Below are 20,095 nucleotides of genomic sequence, written 5' to 3' on the forward strand. Positions count from 1 at the left end.
GTATGTCTACGACTCAACGATCAGTTAATTCAGAAGAATGTCTAGAACTCAAGCAATTGGAATAGCTAGGTTGATGCGCAGTAAATAGGGAAGAATGTCTACGACTGAAGGGATCAGGATGGCCAGGCTGATGCTCGTTAAAGGGAGAAGAATATTTTGGATTTAAGGGACTGGGATAGTTAGGTTGATGTTCAGTAAAGGGGGGAGAATATCTAATATCTATTTTTTCGTTTACATGCGAAAACGTGAAGTTTAAAATCAAATGTTTTTTTTTTCCCTTGATTGTGTAATCATATGTTTTTGTAACTATTTGTTTTAACTTCTGTATTGTTGAATTGCTTAGCTTACTTTCTTAACAGATGTGTCAGGAAAACTCATTTATGCATCTTTACAGTTGTAGGCTTATTTGAATCCTGTCCATTTCCTTTGTAATTTTTGTTAATGATTCATAAAATGCTTTCAATAAAATTGTTTAAACCACTTGGTTCTTGCCTTTGTACAAGCAACTAGTATGCAACAATATCTGTTTCCAAACTTACACACATTGATAGGAACTGTATTGAAATATGTATAACGCAAGCCTACTACTGTCTTAAGCTTGAATTATTGAGTATATATTGTGTAACATCTTTAAAACTATTCGATCGACCAAAACATTCTTTTTCAGTGAAAACAGATGTTGAAAGATTTCTGTTAAGCATGGCCGCACTATTCGTCGATACAGTAACAACATGATGTCAACATATATATATATATATATATTGATATTTACTTCCTTACAAAAGAAAAAATCAGAAAACTTGTATCTAGGAATTATAAAAGGGATTTAATTATTTGCGTTTATGCATTTTTATCTTTAATTTTGTTTTCTATTTTGTTAAAACTGTATCTTTAAACAAAAGGAAAAGCCACTGTTGCACTATGCCTGGCATAATGAAGATGTTATCAACAATCAAGAGAAACACAGTCTCGAAGAGTTATGTAAAAAAATGGAAGAATGTGGTTATTGATATACTGGTTATATTACTGTTACCCGTGCCAATCTTGTTGATGACATGCACCCGAAAAGATGGTAAGTAGCATTTCCGTCTTCTATGACACTCGCGAATTTACTCGGATGAAGTCGTAATGGAGTGTGCGTGTGTGTGTGTGTGTGTTATTTATAGCCGCAACCGTTGACCCACATGAGCGAGTCCTCCATAAGATTGATAGTTAACTTAGATGGGTGACAATGCAAAACACAAAAGATGCTTCACTAGTTCTTTAGCGTGTCCGGTGCAAAGCACCCATATACGGGACCCTTACCTGAATGTTAATGTTTAAGTTGGAGGAGAGGAGGCTTGAACTAACAATCCTTGTTTATGGTTTTAGTTGTTGAAGCAGCGGGGACTTGATCTCAAGACCCATGGTTTCGTTGTCCGACGTGTTAACACTAGACCAGCGTCCGCTCTAGTCACAAGAAAATCAGAATTTGGTAACTTTTGTTTTCTAACTATTATTCTGCTAACACTATGTACCAGTCTGTCATCTCATCGTATATGGAGATTGGCAGAGAATGGAGGGGAAGCAGATGATGCAGAGCACACGTGACTGAAATAGAAGGGGTAATGGTCAATGGAGGAGGAGAATGTCTAGGAATCACGGGTTTGGGAAAGCTTGGATGATGTGCAGTAAATGGGGAAGAATGTCTAGAACTCAAGGGATAGCGATAGCTGGGCTGATGTTCAGTTAATGGGGAAGAATGTCTAGGAATCGGGAAAGTTATGCCGATGCGTAGTAAATGTGGAAGAATGTCTACGACTTAACGGATTGAGATACAGTAAATTGGGAATTTTATGTAGGAATCATTGGATACGGATAGCTGAGCTGATGTGCGGTAAAGGGGATGAATCTCTAGGACTCTATGGGACGAATCTCTAGGACTCACATGATATATGGAATAGTCTGGCTGACTGTAAAGTGGAAAGAATGTCCAGGACTCATAGGAATTATAGAGCGGAGTTGATGCTCAATTCTTAGGAAAGAATGTCTAGGACTCACGAGATTGAGATAGCTGGGTTGATGCTGAGTAAAGGAGCTGAATGTTTAGGACTCAATGGAATAGCATAGCTAGGCTGATGGGGGATGTCTACGACTCAACGATCAGTTAATGCAGGAGAATGTCTAGAACTCAAGCAATTGGGATAGACAGGTTGATGCGCAGTAAATGGGGAAAAATGTCTACGACTGAAGGGATTAGGATGGCCATCTGGGTTGATGCTGAGTAAAGGAACTGAATGTTTAGGACTCAATGGAATAGTATAGCTAGGCTGATGCGCAGTAAAGGGTGGAAATGTCTTGGAAACCAGGCTTTTGGGATAGCTAGGCTCAGCAAAGGTCTTCTCAGTAAAGGTAGAGGAATATCTAGGATTTAAGTGACTGGGATAGTTAGGTTGATGTTCAGTAAAGAGGGAAGAATATCTAGGAGTTAAGAGATAGTAATAGCTAGGTTCATGCTCACCAAAGGGAGAAATACGTCTAAGTCTCAAGGGATTGAGATAACTGGGTTTATGATCAGTTGATGGAGAGGAATGTCTAGGACTCAAGGGGTTGAGATGATTGGGTTGACGTGCTGAAAAGGGATGGAAAGTCTAGGAATCACGAGATTTCGTTAGCTGGTTGATGTGCAGTAAAGTAAAAAGAATGTTTAGGAATCACGGCATTGGGAGATTGAAGCAGTAAACGGGGAGAAATTGTCTAGGACTCAAGGGTTTTGGGACAGTTGGATTGATGTGCAATAAAAGGGAAGAATATCTAGGATTCACGGATATGGAAAGCAGGTTGGTACGCAGCAAATGGCGATTTTTTTTTCAAGCAAATTTTGAAACTGGGATTCATCTGGCGGTGATAGCGTTTATTTGGACTGTCATGTAAACACTGGAGCGTGGTCGGGATAAAGATTGAAGGTTTTCGCACAATTTAAAATCTACAGTGGTGTTTTGCCACTGGTCGTTTCATATCGATGCCCACATCGTGTTCCATAATGTGTTTGTTTTGCCAACTTTGTCTTAATTGTTTCACTTTGTCTAAGATTTGTCTGTCGCTACTGTGGGGTTTTGTTTTCCAGAGATTGTTCTCTTCCTTTTAGATCTGTGTCCTTATTCTTTTATTTTATAAAATCTAATTATAAGGGTGAAGATTAGAGAATAAACTTTCTTTCCCTTTCGGCCTAAAAACATCCATTTTCCAATAGCCTGGTTACCTGGACAGATGAGTACTTCTAAATTACTTTTAATCATCTTTCATAAATATTCTCAAATGCCAAGTACTCATTTTCGGAGCAAAGAATCAAAAATAAAATGTGATATACATATGTCAGTTGGAGTTACTTCAGCCCATCCGTTGTATCTGACTCAGTAAGAAGCACGAACCCATTTATCGCGTAGCTTGACATATATACTCACCTGAAGTAGTTTGCTACCCGTATTTCAACATCTGCCGTTTGTGGACAATTTTGTCGATTCGGTGACCTTTATCAGTTGCCGAATTTGTGATTATATAGTTGCTATCTGGAAATATTTTAAGTATGCGTTAAAGCCTTCGGCCTCCACCTAGACTTGTAAAAAGTGTTATCCAGATTGAAACTACGCAATACGAGCGTTGATGACTGTATGTTAAATGCGATACAGGTAGTAGTGTAGCTGAGATAAGTTTAAGGTGCAAGCCCAATCCATGTAGATCACACAACTGGTGTTGGTGCATGGAAGGTTGTCATTGATTACCTGTACATTTCTATGTTGTTGTTTTGTCTTCACTCACAGTTTCGTAAGATACATTACATCAAGTTTTTGTTTGCAAGCGTATGTGATGAGTCGTTCTGTCCTTTTTTCCCTAAACTTGGTTCCCACTTTAGAATCAGTTTGAACTGAAGCAGTAATAGTTGAAATAACATATTCTAGGATCAACATTATTTCTATAAGTTAGCATTTCAGTTTTCTATACCTCACTTTACTTGGTTCTGTTCAGTACAAAAATAAGGTAACACGTTTTTTTTTTCGTGATAGCTAACGCAAGACTGATTATAAAGAATGTTTTATTTACCTCTTGAATAGATATGATGCAGATATAATTTTTCTTTCAACCAAAAGTTCTGATTTCAAGATGGAACTTGGAAATATACTCGAGTTGTACAGCAAAAACATCGCGCAAATACTATTCCGCGGAAGAACGAGTGCATATATGTAAAGCGCCTTTGAATGTGTTTATCATGAAAAGGGCGCTATATAATATTAATAATAATAATAATAATGATAATAATAATAATAATAATATCAGAAACTTGAAAAGAAACATTCAAGAACTGATGTAAGGAAATATTTTTTTTGCAAATCGTGTTGTTGACTCATGGAATAAATTACCCCAAAGCATGGTCTCAGCGCCGTCCTTGAGCAGTTTCAAGAAGGAATTGAGATCCACACCAGATTGTAAAAGTAAAGTAAAGTATTCTCGATGCAGGTCTAACAATTTTTTTATTACATACGCATCTTCACTTGAATCTTTTATACATTTGTAAGATAGCGTGAGTAATATTGAAAATATCGTAGTTAGTGAACGTTTTAACGCGACGGACACATGAAATGATGTCACAAATAATCCCAAGCGACCGATGTGAAATTATGTAATATTAATAGTAACGTCAAAACCTGCGCAAATTTCTTATCAGTTCCGTTGAGTAATTTGTTACATCAGTTTCATGTGAGTCGACGCTTTGAAACCTAACTAACGGCGATATCATCAAAGTTTCAATTTTACTCAGACTAATAATTAAATATATATCATTTATATAATAATGAATATACATGTAATGAAATGTTATTAGAATAGCATCAAGAACTGTGCACTCGTCCTTTCGCGCCATTGCGCTCCTCACGTCGCCGCTCCTTAGATATCATTCTATAATTACACGGCTTGTTGGTGACCGGATACGGAATAAAAGTTTCAAGCAAGAGCTTTACTGAATCCATATTGGACGGTCAATAACCGTGTCAACTCGTCAAGTTAATGTTAAAGTATAAGTAATTATTTTACAAAATAACAATTTTATCATTTCATATTAATTAACATAACCATTTTCTATCACGATTTGATTTGTATACGGTTTTTATCTAGTTTTTACCGGGTTATGCGACCAGGCATCTTACTGGCGTGCTCTATTACCTTAATATCCGATCCACAAATATGTTAAATTTGGATGCCTGGTGACCTCTTTTTTTATGGTATTGTGTCTGCTGAACAAGATGACCATAAATAATATGCAAAAATCATTACAGTCATGTTTTTTGACTACAAAATGATAAATCTTACACTGTAATACTAGTAACCGGATTTCTGTTGAAGTATCATTGAAGACTATAAGGTAAAGAATAAGAACTCTATAAAATATTTTTGTCATGTAATTTATATTTTCTTTTTTTTTTGTAGACAATACACTTTCAAATGATACCAAAATTATATGAGCTTACCAGGCATCAATATTTGGTATATTTTAATAGCACTGTTATATAGAACTTGCTTATCTGTGGATCGGATACCTTTAGTATGAATAATAATCAATTTTCTTAATTGTTTTCTGTTTTCAAAGCATAGTAATCGCCAGTCACTTGCCTTGTTGAATCATTGTTATTGCTAGTCTATTTCCAAAAAAAAAAAGCGAAGGCCATCTGAGGGGGAAATATCCAGATATACAAAGTAACGACAACTGCAGAAGATTTGTTTCCAAGATGTTTCCCTTTAACGGCCGCATTACAATATTGTCTGTTTTAAAACGCATTTACTGTAAGTTGGTCCGTGCACCATTTATCTTGACGGACGACTTCAGTAAATATTACCGTTTTAATTACTGCATCCTTTACGACTGGTATACAGAATACAGTTAATTCAATTGACATATACTAAGAAACAATAAATTTTATAGACGGATTTATGTGGATCAAAACTAATAGCTTGTACTAATTCGTCAGATAGTGGAGTGGGTAGTGCAGAAGGAATGTCAGTAAAGCGAAACAAAACAAATAATAGTTAAATCAGTTTGACATGTAAATAAGTGAAAATATTTCTAATAAAATCTGAAAAGTAGATCCCTCGGAAGTGTGTGTGTGTGTGTGTGTGTGTGTGTGTGTGTGTGTGTGTGTGTGTGTGTGTTCGGGTTTAACGTCTTTTTCAACAATTTTTCAGTCATATAAACGACGGTGTCTACTTGTAGCAGTGAGCACAATGCCCAACTTTATAGTGCTGCCTCACTGGAATATCACGTCGTAGACACGTGGCATGATACCCCACCCAGTCACATTATACTAACACCGGGCTGACCAGTCCTAGCACTATCCTCTTAATGCTGAGCGCCAAGTATCGAGAACAAGGCAAACAATGAAAATTGCAGACTCGGTTTGATTGAGTTTGTTCATGAGCAGTAATGGAAAATGCAACACTGCCTACAAGTTTAACGAAAGTGACATCGTTTGTATATTTGTAAATGACCGTAGATAAATCGTACCCCCACCCCTGCACACATGCACAAATTACATTCTAGTGTTTCAATTTTTGTGTATCAAATATTGTATACATTTATTTTGAAAGTTTATCCTTTATAAATATGTAATTTAAAACTCTTTTCGGTTTCAAAGCAAATGAGACAAGTATTTAAACAGTTGCACAATTCACAAGGTATCGGAACAATAAAATATTTAAAAAAGGAAATCTACCTTGGGCGTCCGTGATGGACCTCAGTTTTTGTCGGAACGGGGAATCTTAACCTCTATTAATTGAGCTAATTAAGTAACTTGTTATTAGTTCTGTAAAAGAAAAATTTAAAATTGGGAGTTGTTCTTTTTCTGATTCCATTGGAACATCGCCTGATCTTAAATGTTAAAGGTTTCAACCAAAACTAATAAGGTTAAGCTATGGGATTGTATATCCTAAGGACACCGGGCACACTTTTATGCAATCTCGCCAGGCATATGCATGTTTTTGAAACACAAAAAATGACTTTACTCGACCTTGAGCTATTTCCGGATAAAGAAAATGAAAGTAGACATGCTAAACTTGAAAACGAAAGTCGCCTTTGCATTGGTCGATAGTCAGGGGTCATCCCACAGGGGTCCGGAATGGAGCAAGGGTACATAGAGATTTTTGGAACTTCGTCAAATCGTTCAAAAGGTCCTTTTTGATGTTGTTTGAAAGTGTCAGTATATGCCTCGGATGTAAGATATTCCCGTATTTGAGAACTGTAGACCTAGACATTTCAGAAATATTTTCTACGGTGTTCCGTTTGGACAATCATGACTTTTTATTTAATGGTACGATGACGAAAACGCGATGGCACGATAATGCAACAACGATGGTTCGATGGTGAAAATGCGATGGCACGATGATGAAATCGCGATGGTGCGATGGTACGATGGTGAAATGTCGATGTAATATCGCGTTTTCATCATCGTACCATCGCGTTTTCACCATCGTACTATCGCATTTTCACCATCGTACCACCGCGTTTTCACCATCGTGCCATCACGTTTTCACCATCGTACCATCGTGTTTTCACCATCGTACCATCGCATTATCACCATCGTGCCATCGCGTTATCACCATCGTACCATCGCGGTTTCACCATCGTACCATCGCCTTCCGGTGGTCATGCGCAATGGTACAGTATGTGTGTCACTGAAATACAGGCTTGATACAATCTCATCATTTTCACATTGCACTGTGTACCTTCTACATCCTAACAAGAATAAGCTGAGTTTGAATAATACCATGTGACTATTACACCCAGCTTTTTATTTACTTTCATGCATACATAAAACACAAAGGACGTGACCTTGAACATTTTACAGTTTTAATGAACTGAGCACTGAACATTTTGTAAAACATTGTGCAAAACAGCAGAATCTAAATGGTAAATTTCTTCTCACAAAATACATTGAGATACATTCATCTATTGTTGACAAAAATACAAGTGCACGGGACTACGCATTTCTAACCGGAAGGCGATGGTACGATGGTGAAAACGCGATGGTAGGATGGTGAAACCACGATGGTACGATGATGATAACGCGATGACACGATGGTGAAAACGCGATGGTACGATGGTGAAAACGCGATGGCACGATGGTGAGAACGCGATGGTACGATGGTGAAAACGCGATGGCACGATGGTACGATGATGAAAACGCGATGGAACGATGGTGAAAACGCGATGGTACGATGATGAAAACGCGATATTACATCGATATTACATCGACATTTCACCATCGTACCATCGCACCATCGCGATTTCATCATCGTGCCATCGCGTTTTCACCACCGTACCATCGTTGTTTCATCATCGTGCCATCGCTCTATCGCGTTTTCGTCATCGTACCATCGTGCATCGCGTTTTAGTATTAAATAAAAAAGTCACGATTGTCCAAACGGAACACCGTAATTTTGAAAATGAATTTCGTGTGACAAATATTGATTTTACGGAAGCGTGAAAGGGCCATCAGACGCTAATACGTTTTATTACGTTACAGCCTAGGTGCGGAAAGGATATAGACAAAAGTTTCAACTATGAATAATAAATAAGAGTTGGAAATAAAATGTGGAGAAAAAAACAACACTTCAAGACAAGAAATCTATAAGTAAAAGTCAAGATATATTTACGTTTCTTTTCAGGAAAAATTAAAAACACTTCGAAGTTTTATTGAGTCAATCAGGTTCAGTTGTAAAATTGGTGAAAAAGTTCTTCAGGCGGTGCGAACCCACTGCCAACTTGGGATATCTATACAGTTAGCAAATTTAGATCTATTCCTATCCCTTCAAGGCTTGTGAAATAAAAACACGTGATCAATAAAGGCAAAATCAATCATGGTTAGATGAGAGAAATGTAGCATCAATGGAGTCAACCACTCTTATATTAGTTTATATATTTGCAAACGTCGCTTTTTCATGCCAGTGTAGGTGTATATTCATATCGTTTAAATTAATAGTTACAAGTATTTTTTGGAAAATTTGTATTAAACGAACCGCTTCAAGGCAAAAATCCTAAACCATTTGAAGAAATCATAGCAGGTGATTGACTGATCTAATAGTTAAACGTATCGATTATATCAAATCGATAATACCACCTTGCTACCGGCAGACGATACTAAAGTTGCCTTTACATAGGATTATATATAATGTCATGGCCAATTGAACGCTTTTTTTTTAATTTGCGGTAGTATAATGCATAGAATGCCATGTCCATTCTTGTGTTTGCGTTGATTTAAGGGTATTTACATTCTTATGTTGATTCATGTATACAATTACTTATCCGGGAGATTTTTGAAAAGAAATGTAAATAAACGGACGCGGGGATTTTCTATAATTTTTAGGTAAATTAGTTCGGTTTGTTCCGATGAACTACCGGTCATTTGTATAGGAATGGCGTCCACATTTAGGACGAGATGGAATTTACATGTTCTTTTGATAATTATGACAGCTGTAATCGTCTCGTATACATTGGTTCGAATGGGAATTATAGGCAAGTACTGTTTATTTACTCTAAATGAAATTTTACATATCTAAACTTTGACAAGTATGGTGAAAGTTATCTCAACCCTCCTTTACCGTAATAAGTTTTATAAATTTAATAAGTGTACATTTATGCATAGATTTTCTTAACGAAATAATCATCATCTTTAGACGTGAATTTTGTTAATTTATTATTTTAAAAAATAATGTTGCTGTTTTGAACGAGTGCTGAGCGCGGTTATTCAATTGCAAATACAGAAGTAAGCATTTTACATGTAAGCATTTATGCGTACATTTTCTTCCTCCTAAGAAATTGGCTAATTTAGCCATGAAATGAGTTGTAACATGTTTCCTTTTGAATGACAGATTATTCAATTACATTTTTTCATTTCATTTTTTTCCACAGTTACACGTTTTGTGTCTCCAAATGATTAACTCAAGCCATATATTTACGAGTACACTCATGTTTAACGAAATAAACATCCTCTTACAAAATGTTTTACTCAAACCATTAATTAATGAAGAATATGTAACATGTTGCCTTTTGAATGACAGTTTATTCAATTGTATATATTTTACAAGTTTACAGCAACACGTTTTGTTTGAATGAAGAAATGATTTGAAGGACACGTCAAGTCAGTTCAATCTATGAACGTTTATTGTGTTTACCTCTATACCCAATACAATCAAGTTTTACATAAATATTTTCCTACTATTGATCTTTACATTTATTCTCATGTACATAATCTTTTGAAAAATATCATTAAAGGTTCAAGGTTCTCTGTATGTTAAAGAGTTTAATTTCCCCAATTACTGTCAGCGGGTACCAAATGGAATGTAACGAACTTTTTATAGTCTTAAAGCCCAATTACAGGACAATTAACCGTCACTTTTGGTCGCAGATATGAAAATAACAAGGATTATGTATGGAGAAAAGGAGTACCTAGTTTAAGAACAAAAACGTAATCCTTTAGATAATCCCTTCCTTTTTTATTATATTATTTTAAGCATTTAAAATGTGTAGTTTTAATATTGACCCGACCTTATCAAAAGGAAAGTGCAGGCAGATCAGGTGTATACAGTTTAATGTTACCGTCAAATTTTTCAGACAATATACTTATTTGTTTATAATTTAATTAGAAATGTGTTTACACGTAATGACGGACTTGAATATGACTGTGGTTCAAATCATGGATTGTTTAACTCTCTTTTTAGCTATTATTTCTTTTAACTAAGTCTTAGTGTCATCCGGAATAACTTAAACACATCGTTGTTTCCTTTTGTTCTTTGGTTATTTATTTTCTTAAAAGACGTAGATTCAAAAACACTAGTGCGTAGGAGTCCTTACACCTCTGTTATTTTTAATATCCAAAATGGTTTCCAGGTTTTTCAAGGGGGATAAATATTGCAAAAATCGGGAATTGTCTAATTTGTTTTCAGTAGTACCGTATGATGCCAATATCTAGTTATCGAGAAAACTCAAGATACTATACCCACTGCACAGCCCAGCCTATATTTCAAAAATACAGCATAATTCTATAGCGATAACCTGAACCTTGTATAAATATTTAATCATCCATTCAGTCCATTATCGCAAATCAATGTATGTCTGTGCAGCACTAAAATCAACAGCAATTATTCCATGTCAGATTAATTGATTAAGAATTTATGAAATTTTTCATATCAGTATACATGTTGTGAGGATAGTTTCGTGTTTCCGGACCTGTACTTTCGCAACGATACGGGCTGTTGACACGATTTTTATCTCCCGACGAGGGCGGGCAGAGCGAGCGTTGGCGTTGTCCACCAGTCCGTTCGTCTTTCCGTTCGTTCGTCCGTCCGTCCTGTTTGTCCGCCCATTCGTCTGTCCCTCCGAAACAATTTCTGTGACATGGTGTGGAGTATTAAACCACATGGTAGAAATGCTGACTGCTGTAGGGAAATGCCAGCCTGCAAGTTTCGGTCAGATTGCAGTATTATAAGTTTTATGGCCCTTTGTACATGTATATATCTTACATATATACGGTGTTTTATTTTGGCAGATAAAACCAAGTAAGTGTAAAAAATATAGAGAACTATTTCTTCCACAAAATCACGTGAAATAGCCGATGTTCCTTTCTTTCAGAGTTACCAGACGCTCAAGCAAATCAATGTCCAGAGTCTGCCCTCCTATCCTCTAACAAGAACGAAAACCAGATGAAAATAGTCAACTACCCTCTAGTGGACTCGAAGCGGTACCTCAATAGACTGGGTCTTCAAACAATCGGTGATCTAAAAGAAGTGGATGAACCTGTTGTTGTCACGGCAACGTCAGCCAATCACATATCCCTAGCCACAGGACTGATCAACAGACTGTCTTCTAACATAACTCCAAAACTGAAGATTGTTGTGTACGATGTGGGCATGACAGACGATCAAAGGAAAACGGTAATTATAAGAAAATTAAACAAATTAAACGGTAAATATGACAAAAAACTTAGTTTAAAATGGTAACTATTACAGTAAAAAACATTTAGCCTGCTGTGCTGGCGGCAAGTGATTCTGCCTTTGCGACCAGTGCAGACCAAGATCAGCCTGCACATCATGGTCTGCACTGTTCGCTATTCAGTCAGTAAATTTTCAGTAAACACCCCTTGGAATAATAAATGTTATTGCCCAACATTAATGATGGACCAGTCCATTTTAGAAATTTAGCAGGCTCAAGGTTAAATACGGTAAATATTACAAAAAAGTTAATAGTGATAAAATGGTAAATATCACAAAAACTTAGTTAAGAATTGTGAGTATCACAAAAAAACGTAGTTAAAATTGTAAATATCAAAAAAACTTGGGTTTAAATTGTAAGTTTTACAAAAATGTGTTAAAGATTGTAAATAGCACCAAAACTTGGTCAAAAATTGAAGTACATGTATCATTAAACGTTGCAAATATGAAAAAAAAAACTTGGTGTTTTTTTTTTTTTTTTTTTTTTTTTTTTTTTTGGTAATATCTCGCTCTTATCAGCATAGCGTTCAGAAGTAGAGCCAAAATACACTTTGATTATCGATCATCACTGTTGGTAGCTTACTAAATGTCATGTCCTGCGTATTTAAATGTTGATAAATCGATCTTACTTGCTCGAGTGGACAGAAATCTAAATTTGACTTGCTCTGTAATTTGTGTATTAACTGATCACTGACTCGGTAACTATCACTTAACCATAGATCTATTCGACAAAAAAAATAACCATTACTATTGAAATTAAACGCAAAAATATGTAATTTCAATTAAATAATTTTAGTTTTATTCTAACTCAAGCCTGTCATTTTCGGAAAACGATTGTTTATCAAAGTCACTTATCTAGTATATGACAATTTATATTTTAATCTTGTCTAGACAGTTACCAAGTTTGCCAAGTGTATAAACAATTATTTTCAAATCTTCATTTATATCTTTTGTAAGCTCCTTCAAACATTTGAACTACTGTTCAAATATGTCGTACATAAGAGTTTTGTTATTAATGCAAAACAAACAAAAGAAAGCCAACCATTGTTGTTAGACATGCAAATAAGCAATAAAACCTGCAAAGACACTAACCGAGTCGAGTGTCAACTACACTCCGATTTCAACATTCATAAGCTTTACTATTTCATTGTATTTTGAGCCCCATTCCTATGTCGGGAAGCTAGCAAGGTGCAAATAGAATTACCCAGGTGTCTGTCCGTTCTTGAAAATAACATCGGTGAGAACAAAAGACAACCTGATTGCTTCCTAACGTGTAATAAATACACATTTCGGACGGGGTTCGAACAGGCCCGGTCCAGTGGGGGCTAGTGCCCACTTCCCCTAGTTGCCTGAGACGTGACCTATACTCATCAAAAATGCACCCAACTATTTTTGCAAAGGAATAATATTTTCTCAAAATTTAGACCCAGAAACGAACCAGAGGCCACCATTTCATACATATAATTCAAAATTTTCCAGGGGAGAGCTCCCTGAACCCCCCTCCCCCATCAAGAAGGGACTAACCCCTCCATTACCTCAAAATTTAGACCTAAAAATGCACCAGAGGCCACCATTTCATGCCTGTGTTTCATACATTTTCAGGGGAGCACCCCCTGACCCCCCTAAAATGAGGCCAGTGCCACCACCAGTAAATACACCAGAGGCCACCATTTCATACCTTTATTTCAAAAAGTTTCATGGGAGATCTCCCTAACCCCCATAACATGGGCAGAGGCCCCCTTCCCATACGTACCCGCTCTCGGTGCTATGCGCCCCGACGGTGACGTCTTCGTTCTAGACTGGGGCCCCCAGTCAAATATTCCGGAAGCCGGGCCTGGAACCCGCCAAGGTATTAGGCATTAGTCGACGACCGAGCTGAAGCAAGAGTCTAAATTATTGCGTTTATATTTCAGATATGCGCCGAAGGAAAATGTGAAGTGAAACAATTCCCTTTCGACGAATACCCCGACTTCCTAGAAAATTATCTCCCATCACACGCATGGAAACCGGTTGTCATCCAGGTAGTGTTGCTAATTATTTTCAGTTCGTTAGAAATGCGTGAGTGCAACTGTTGGTCCATGTGGTGTTCGAGAAATATTGCGCTCTGTTAAATCTCGCAGCCAGTCTGTGATTACCATTTACTTTGTACCAAGTTCAATCTGGCCTCAGGATAACCTTGTCATTGAATACAACATCCCTACTGAAGCTACTGTTAAAATGACCCTTTCATTAAATACCTTCACTTTCTTTATCCTGAACTACGAGTATAAAATGGAAGCAAACTATAAATCTCTCTGAAAAAAACAACTATTTATTTACCGAGTATTGACCAATAATGAAGGTTGTTCAGGAGAACCGAATTCCCACCTAGCACAATGCGTAGTTCTGTTTCTATCAGTTCGTACTTATTTGTTAAATGTAAGCCTTTCTTTGACAGAACACTATAAAATATATAACAGAATCTAATCTGACACGTCCCGTTTGCGTCTGTCTTCAACAGGAAACTACCCGTCCGCTTAGCTCAATAGGGAGAGCGCAGATCTACGGATCGCGGGGTCGTGAGTTCGATCCTCGGGCGGGCCGTATGTTCTCAGTGACGATTTGATAATAGACATTATGTCTGAAATCATTCGTCCTCCACCTCTGATTTGTGTGGGGAAGTTGGCAGTTACTTGTGGAGAACAGGTTTATACTAGTAAAGAATCCAGGAAAACTGGTTAGGTTAACTGCCCGCCGTTACATGACTGAAATACTGTTGAAAAACGGCGTTAAACCCAAAACAAACAAACAAATCAACAGGAAACGCCGGAATGTTAGTTTTTGTTGAAGGCAAATGTTCTTTTGTTACCAGGTCCCAGTTTAACAAAAAAAAAATAAGTAAGTACTTGGCTAAGTCTGTTATTTCAAATGTTTGTTGTTGCCCTTTATGCATCTTCAATTCTATACTGTTTCATCTATATCAAAACCGTATATGACTATTTCATATAGATCAAAACAACAATTCTGAATTTTAGAGAAAACGAAGTATAGCAATAAGAAATATATTTAAGCAAATACTCAAGTTCATTATATCGTGCTTAAATAGAAATATTGTATTTGCATGACTGAAATAAGTACTGCAGACAAATACTACTAACCATAGTATAATTTAGCTATAAATACATTGTTATAGAAAAAAACAATTAAATAACAAAAACTTAAGCAATAGCACTATTTTAAAATAACAGACTTAACTAAGTAAATACTTAAGCTTTTTCGTGAAATTGGGACTAGGTCTTTTCTAAGTATCTCTCGACCATTATGATACCATCCGCGAATCCATTTACTAGTATTCATTAATCAAATATATGTTTGTAAGATTAGATACAAATTATTTGACATAGATTGTAAATTGTGTAATTTGCTTTCCTCTTGTAGATGGCCTTACAAGAGTTCGGTTTTGTCATTTGGATGGACTCGGCTGTATACATACCCGACGGTAATCTACAGGGAGGTATCGATATAGCGAAGAAGGAAGGTATCGCAGCCGGACATAGGAAACTTGCAAACCCCGAAATCAACTTAGCATACGAAACAGACAGCCAGACATTCAAAGCGCTTGGTGAAGAGGCTTGTGCATTCAAGAAGAGCTTTAGATTTAACGCTGCTCTGATTTTCATAAAGAGGAACGCATTTACGTATAACTACATCATGCGACCTTGGGTATCGTGTGCATTGACTAAGACTTGTATTGCTGCAGATACCAAATTTTATTCAAATTGTGCATCTGCGAACAAATACGGGTTTTGTCACAGATTTGATCAGTCGGTGCTAAGTATAATACTAAACAGATTATATCATTTAAATATTGATAAAATAGACCTTAAGGACAGGGTGAGATGGACAAAATGTTACATTAAAGAAGAACTTGCCAAGTTTAACGAGATGGCGTACATAAAGAATGAGCAAGATGGAATTCAGTGTCCTGAGTCGGAAGCTGTGAAACAGTGATCAGTCTAGCAAACAATGTTCTTCCTATTCAAACGCAAGGTCATATCTACCTTACAGAGATCTGGTAGTTGGTAGAAGTCTTGACGAAAGGTTGAATAAGCAAGACATATACAATGTACTCGGGATTTTCCGTATATACGTATGAGCAGTAATGGAAAGGAGAAATAACTTGCCTTGAATGTTTCCCGGCTTCTTACATTGTGTTGCTGCTATATATCCTGATTAGTCATGCTTAGGTAGTTGTGCCAATTTAATCTGAAAGTGTTCTTATATATTGTCAATTGTGTCTAAAAACATATGAGCAAAAGTGACGTGTCCATAAATCTGGTTCGCCTGGTACATTTAGTTAGTATTTTGTCTCCTGTAAGGTTTTAACTAGATAGAGAATTTATTTTACGATGGTAGACAGACTGTAGAAAGTTAGCAATTCATATGCTATTATTAGACTGGTAGTGGAAAAGCTGTGATTGATTGATCGGAATGTTGGCCTACATCCTTTTTGTTCTCCTTATTTATATTTAGAGGTATTTTTTATTAGTTATGTATATATGTATTTGTCGATGTCTCCGTCCTTGGTCAAACTATGTGAATGTTTGGTATATATGTGCTTGCGTCGAGTCATTCGTTCTTTTAAATAATGGATAAATGTAAAAACAACCGTTTTTATTTATACCGGAACATTTATTTACATGAAATTTACTTAAAATAAATATAAAAGTCATACTTCAATTGTTTATAGTTTTCTTTGACGTAAACTTACCAACATATCTAGCCGCAACTGTAATATTTGCAACATTTTGGCCAAAAATAAGACATATTATAAATGTAATTTCACCCCTTACTTGTTGACATTTTCATAACACTTGGGCTACAAGAACAAAAGAAAAAATTGCAAAACACAGATACAACAAGAATAAGAAAACTTTTTTGTGCTGTGTGTAATAGTATCATAAATGAAATCACGTTAGTTATCTTGACGTATACATACCAATAACCAGAGGGAAGTCGGACATAAACACATAAAAAGTGATAGAATAATTTAATACTTGAAAAAAAGGGAATTAAAAGCCATGTTCTTCAAATGTGAAAAAAAGGATTAACATTAAACTTTTCAGTGTAGGAATAACACATGTTTTTCGTGTAATAGTGTCCCGCGGGATTGATTGGTGCCCAAGCTCATTATGGTGAATGCATCAACGTATCCCGAGGGATTCAGAAGATGCTATTACACAAAACAAACATGCGTTAACGCTATTCTAGCATTAAACGTGTAATAAGGGCTGTACTACGTTTACGTTTCACTATTGGAACGCGTTTACATAAAAAGGTGTATTGACAGCACTTGATCATTTTATTCACACAAAATCTCCAGAAAAGAAAACACCCACTGAAAACGGCTATAGTTACAATTTTATGTATGAGCGCCTTCCGTGGCGAGTTATGCACATTCTGGCTTTTTACCTCCGTTTACTTTGTCTTTATAATGTTATCGATATGCTTTATATTGTAAAGATTAACTTAAAAGATATACAGTATGGTTGATTTAGACATTTTGTATAAAGGCTTGTATTTTGTTCATGTCATGTCTGTATTTTGAAGATATTGCAAATTATACTAAATTTATAAAATCACAAGCGATTTATCTCCATTTAAGCACAAATAACTCCATTTTAAAAACACAAGATAAAATTAATTATTATACCTCACTTTTGTCTACAATGGTAAAATCCCATTACCCGAAAAGGAGATATTTTGACTATCAGAAACATTTCAACCTTTTTGACACGTGATCAAGCGAAAGTGACTGTCAGGTCATGTGACCGCGCTGATATTTTGAATGTCATATAAGGGCAAATAACTGCTTCAGTTTTTTTTAGCCATATGATTGCCTCCCTTGTACACAATGTCATATTGTAATATGACGTCGCTATTCAATGTGTACACAACTGATTACCGCGCTAAAGATGAAACTGTTGAATTAAATGAATCAAAAACATTTTTATTTTTTTTATGTGTTTAGTTTTGTTCGGTATAATAAAATAAATACCATATGGCAGCGTGTGTGACATTGATGTTGTCAACCCTCGGAACAGAATGTCACCACTCGGCTTTCGCCTCGGGTGACATTCTGCCCTCGGGTTGACAATATCAATGTCACACACGCTGCCATATGGTATTTATATAATGTTCCATTTAAACTTGTTTAATAAATTCTAGCATTTATAATCCATACAAAATGCATACAGTACATTTTAGAGAAATTTAATTGGTAAGAAAATGGAAAATTGCATAATTTGAGGCGGCCATTTTGAAGTCAAGATGACCACCCAAAATAATGATGATAAAAAATGTTACCAATGGATTTGAGAGGATGGGTGTATAAACTTTAAAAAAAAAACTCAACTTCATAAAATAAAGCAAAAAACAAGAGCTGTCACTAATGGTGACAATACCCCCGCAACGCCTTGACCTTTGACCTGGTGACCTTGACCTTTGACCTGGTGACCCCAAAGTCAATAGGATTCGTGTACTCAATAAGTACTATTAGCATGTGAAGTTTTAAGATCCTGGGTGCAGTGGTTCGGGAGTAAAGTGCCTTCATGCAAACAGTTAACGTTGTGACGAATGAACGGTCGGACAGTTGAAAACTAATATGCCTCCCTTTGGGGGCATAAAAAACAACACACACACAAACTCATATGTTCAGACAATTCGACACAGACTAAACGTAGACTTGTCCTATAACGCATAATTAAAACGAGCAAATAGACAAATCCATTTAACCAACAAGAGCTTTAACTAGTATTTGTTCTTCAAGGTGTATGGTGATGTCGTTTAAAGACGCGCCACAAAATAACTGTATTCTTTTACATTTCCGTGATGGTAATTATACATGATTTGCATGAAAAAAAAAATGAGATATACAAGTATTTAGTTACAAATTGACAGTGACATATATTACGCCAAGACAATGTGTTTAATGTCTTAAAGCCCTGCTCCGCGGCTATTCAGATTCTACTGTGTGTTATGCAACCCATGATTACAATAGGTAACAGTTAACAGCCGCGCGCCACACTTTAGCATGCAAAACCACAGGTATTTTATATATAAAATAGACTCTATTTTGACAGGCGTCACTGTTCATAGTCAGGATTTTCATGCTTTTTCAGTGACAATTTAAGGTTAAAAGGTAGGACTGGAGCAGGTCTTTAACATTTCATTGAATTAATGTAGCAATATGTACAGAAATCATTGTATTTAAATTTCAATCACAATTTGTTTCTATAGTGTAAGATAGTTATTCATCTATATTCTTAAAACTATGTTGAAAAGAGATTGACTGAATACGTTTGAAATCACATTTATTCAGGAAGGGCCTAAATGGTCCACCTGAAAACTTGTAGTATAGCTGTATATTACCTGTACCATACGAATGATTTTCATGAAGTTTTTGTAGGTGAAAAAAGTAGGTCACTAGGTCGTGGTGGGTCTTTAACTGTTTATATCTGAAAAATATCACGACTGCGATTGTTCTTGATACTGTTTTGAAGAGCCTCCCCAAATAAAATCGTTGCTACCATAAGTGTTTTTTCACAGGTCTAAAAGTCATAACTTGGTATCATTTCCATTTTTAAATCAGTCTACAAAGCACATTGGAACTTCAGTTACTTCAACTGTGATCATAATTTGAATTTGTTCTAGAGTGTGGTATGAACAGTTCCATAACCAAACATGACACTTATTTACTAATTTGTTTTATTAATTATGTCCATTGCTTTTTTAAGTTGGACAATGCTTTTTAAGTAAATGGAACACAAAAACTGTACAGTAGAACAAATTGAATTACTAAATCTTTATAGGAAATTTATATCTCTATGTATTTAGAGTAATGCAAACAAATAAATGGATGTGCGATCGAATGTAACGTTAATATTATTGATTATGGGGTTTGTTAGTGACCTACCACGGAAATATATGGGGTCAGCATGATAAATGGAGGACGAGACGTTAGCCAAACTGACCCCACATGTTTCCGTCGAAGGTCACAAACAAACCCTATAATTGATTTGTTTTATCGATCACTTACTGACCC

At 36.1% G+C, this 20,095-nt stretch overlaps 2 protein-coding genes across 2 annotated transcripts in view; both read left to right on the top strand.

Moving 5' to 3' along the window:
• The first annotated feature begins 764 nt into the window (after positions 1 to 764).
• LOC123536043 (uncharacterized) overlaps positions 765 to 20,095 on the top strand; it is a 32,287-nt gene continuing 12,956 nt past the window's right edge. The window contains exon 1 of the mRNA XM_045318824.2: positions 765 to 1,072. Coding sequence (XP_045174759.1) covers positions 922 to 1,072 — 151 coding nt within the window. The 5' untranslated portion in view covers positions 765 to 921. The remainder of the gene's footprint in view (positions 1,073 to 20,095) is intronic.
• Positions 9,173 to 16,725, top strand: LOC123536044 (uncharacterized). The gene is made up of 4 exons (XM_045318827.2): positions 9,173 to 9,538; positions 11,654 to 11,955; positions 13,926 to 14,033; positions 15,430 to 16,725. Exons 1-4 carry the CDS (start codon positions 9,439 to 9,441, stop codon positions 16,000 to 16,002), a joined length of 1,083 nt encoding a protein of 360 aa, XP_045174762.2. The 5' UTR covers positions 9,173 to 9,438; the 3' UTR covers positions 16,003 to 16,725.

Source organism: Mercenaria mercenaria, chromosome 17, assembly GCF_021730395.1.
Source record: "Mercenaria mercenaria strain notata chromosome 17, MADL_Memer_1, whole genome shotgun sequence".
Lineage (NCBI taxonomy): Eukaryota > Metazoa > Mollusca > Bivalvia > Venerida > Veneridae > Mercenaria > Mercenaria mercenaria.

Excerpts from the sequence above, each read along its gene's own strand:
- LOC123536044 (XM_045318827.2), top strand. The coding sequence starts at position 9,439 with ATGGCGTCCACATTTAGGACGAGATGGAATTTACATGTTCTTTTGATA. Across the intron at positions 11,956-13,925 it reads CAGACGATCAAAGGAAAACG|ATATGCGCCGAAGGAAAATG; the intron begins GTAATTATAAGA and ends TTTATATTTCAG. Across the intron at positions 14,034-15,429 it reads GGAAACCGGTTGTCATCCAG|ATGGCCTTACAAGAGTTCGG; the intron begins GTAGTGTTGCTA and ends TTCCTCTTGTAG.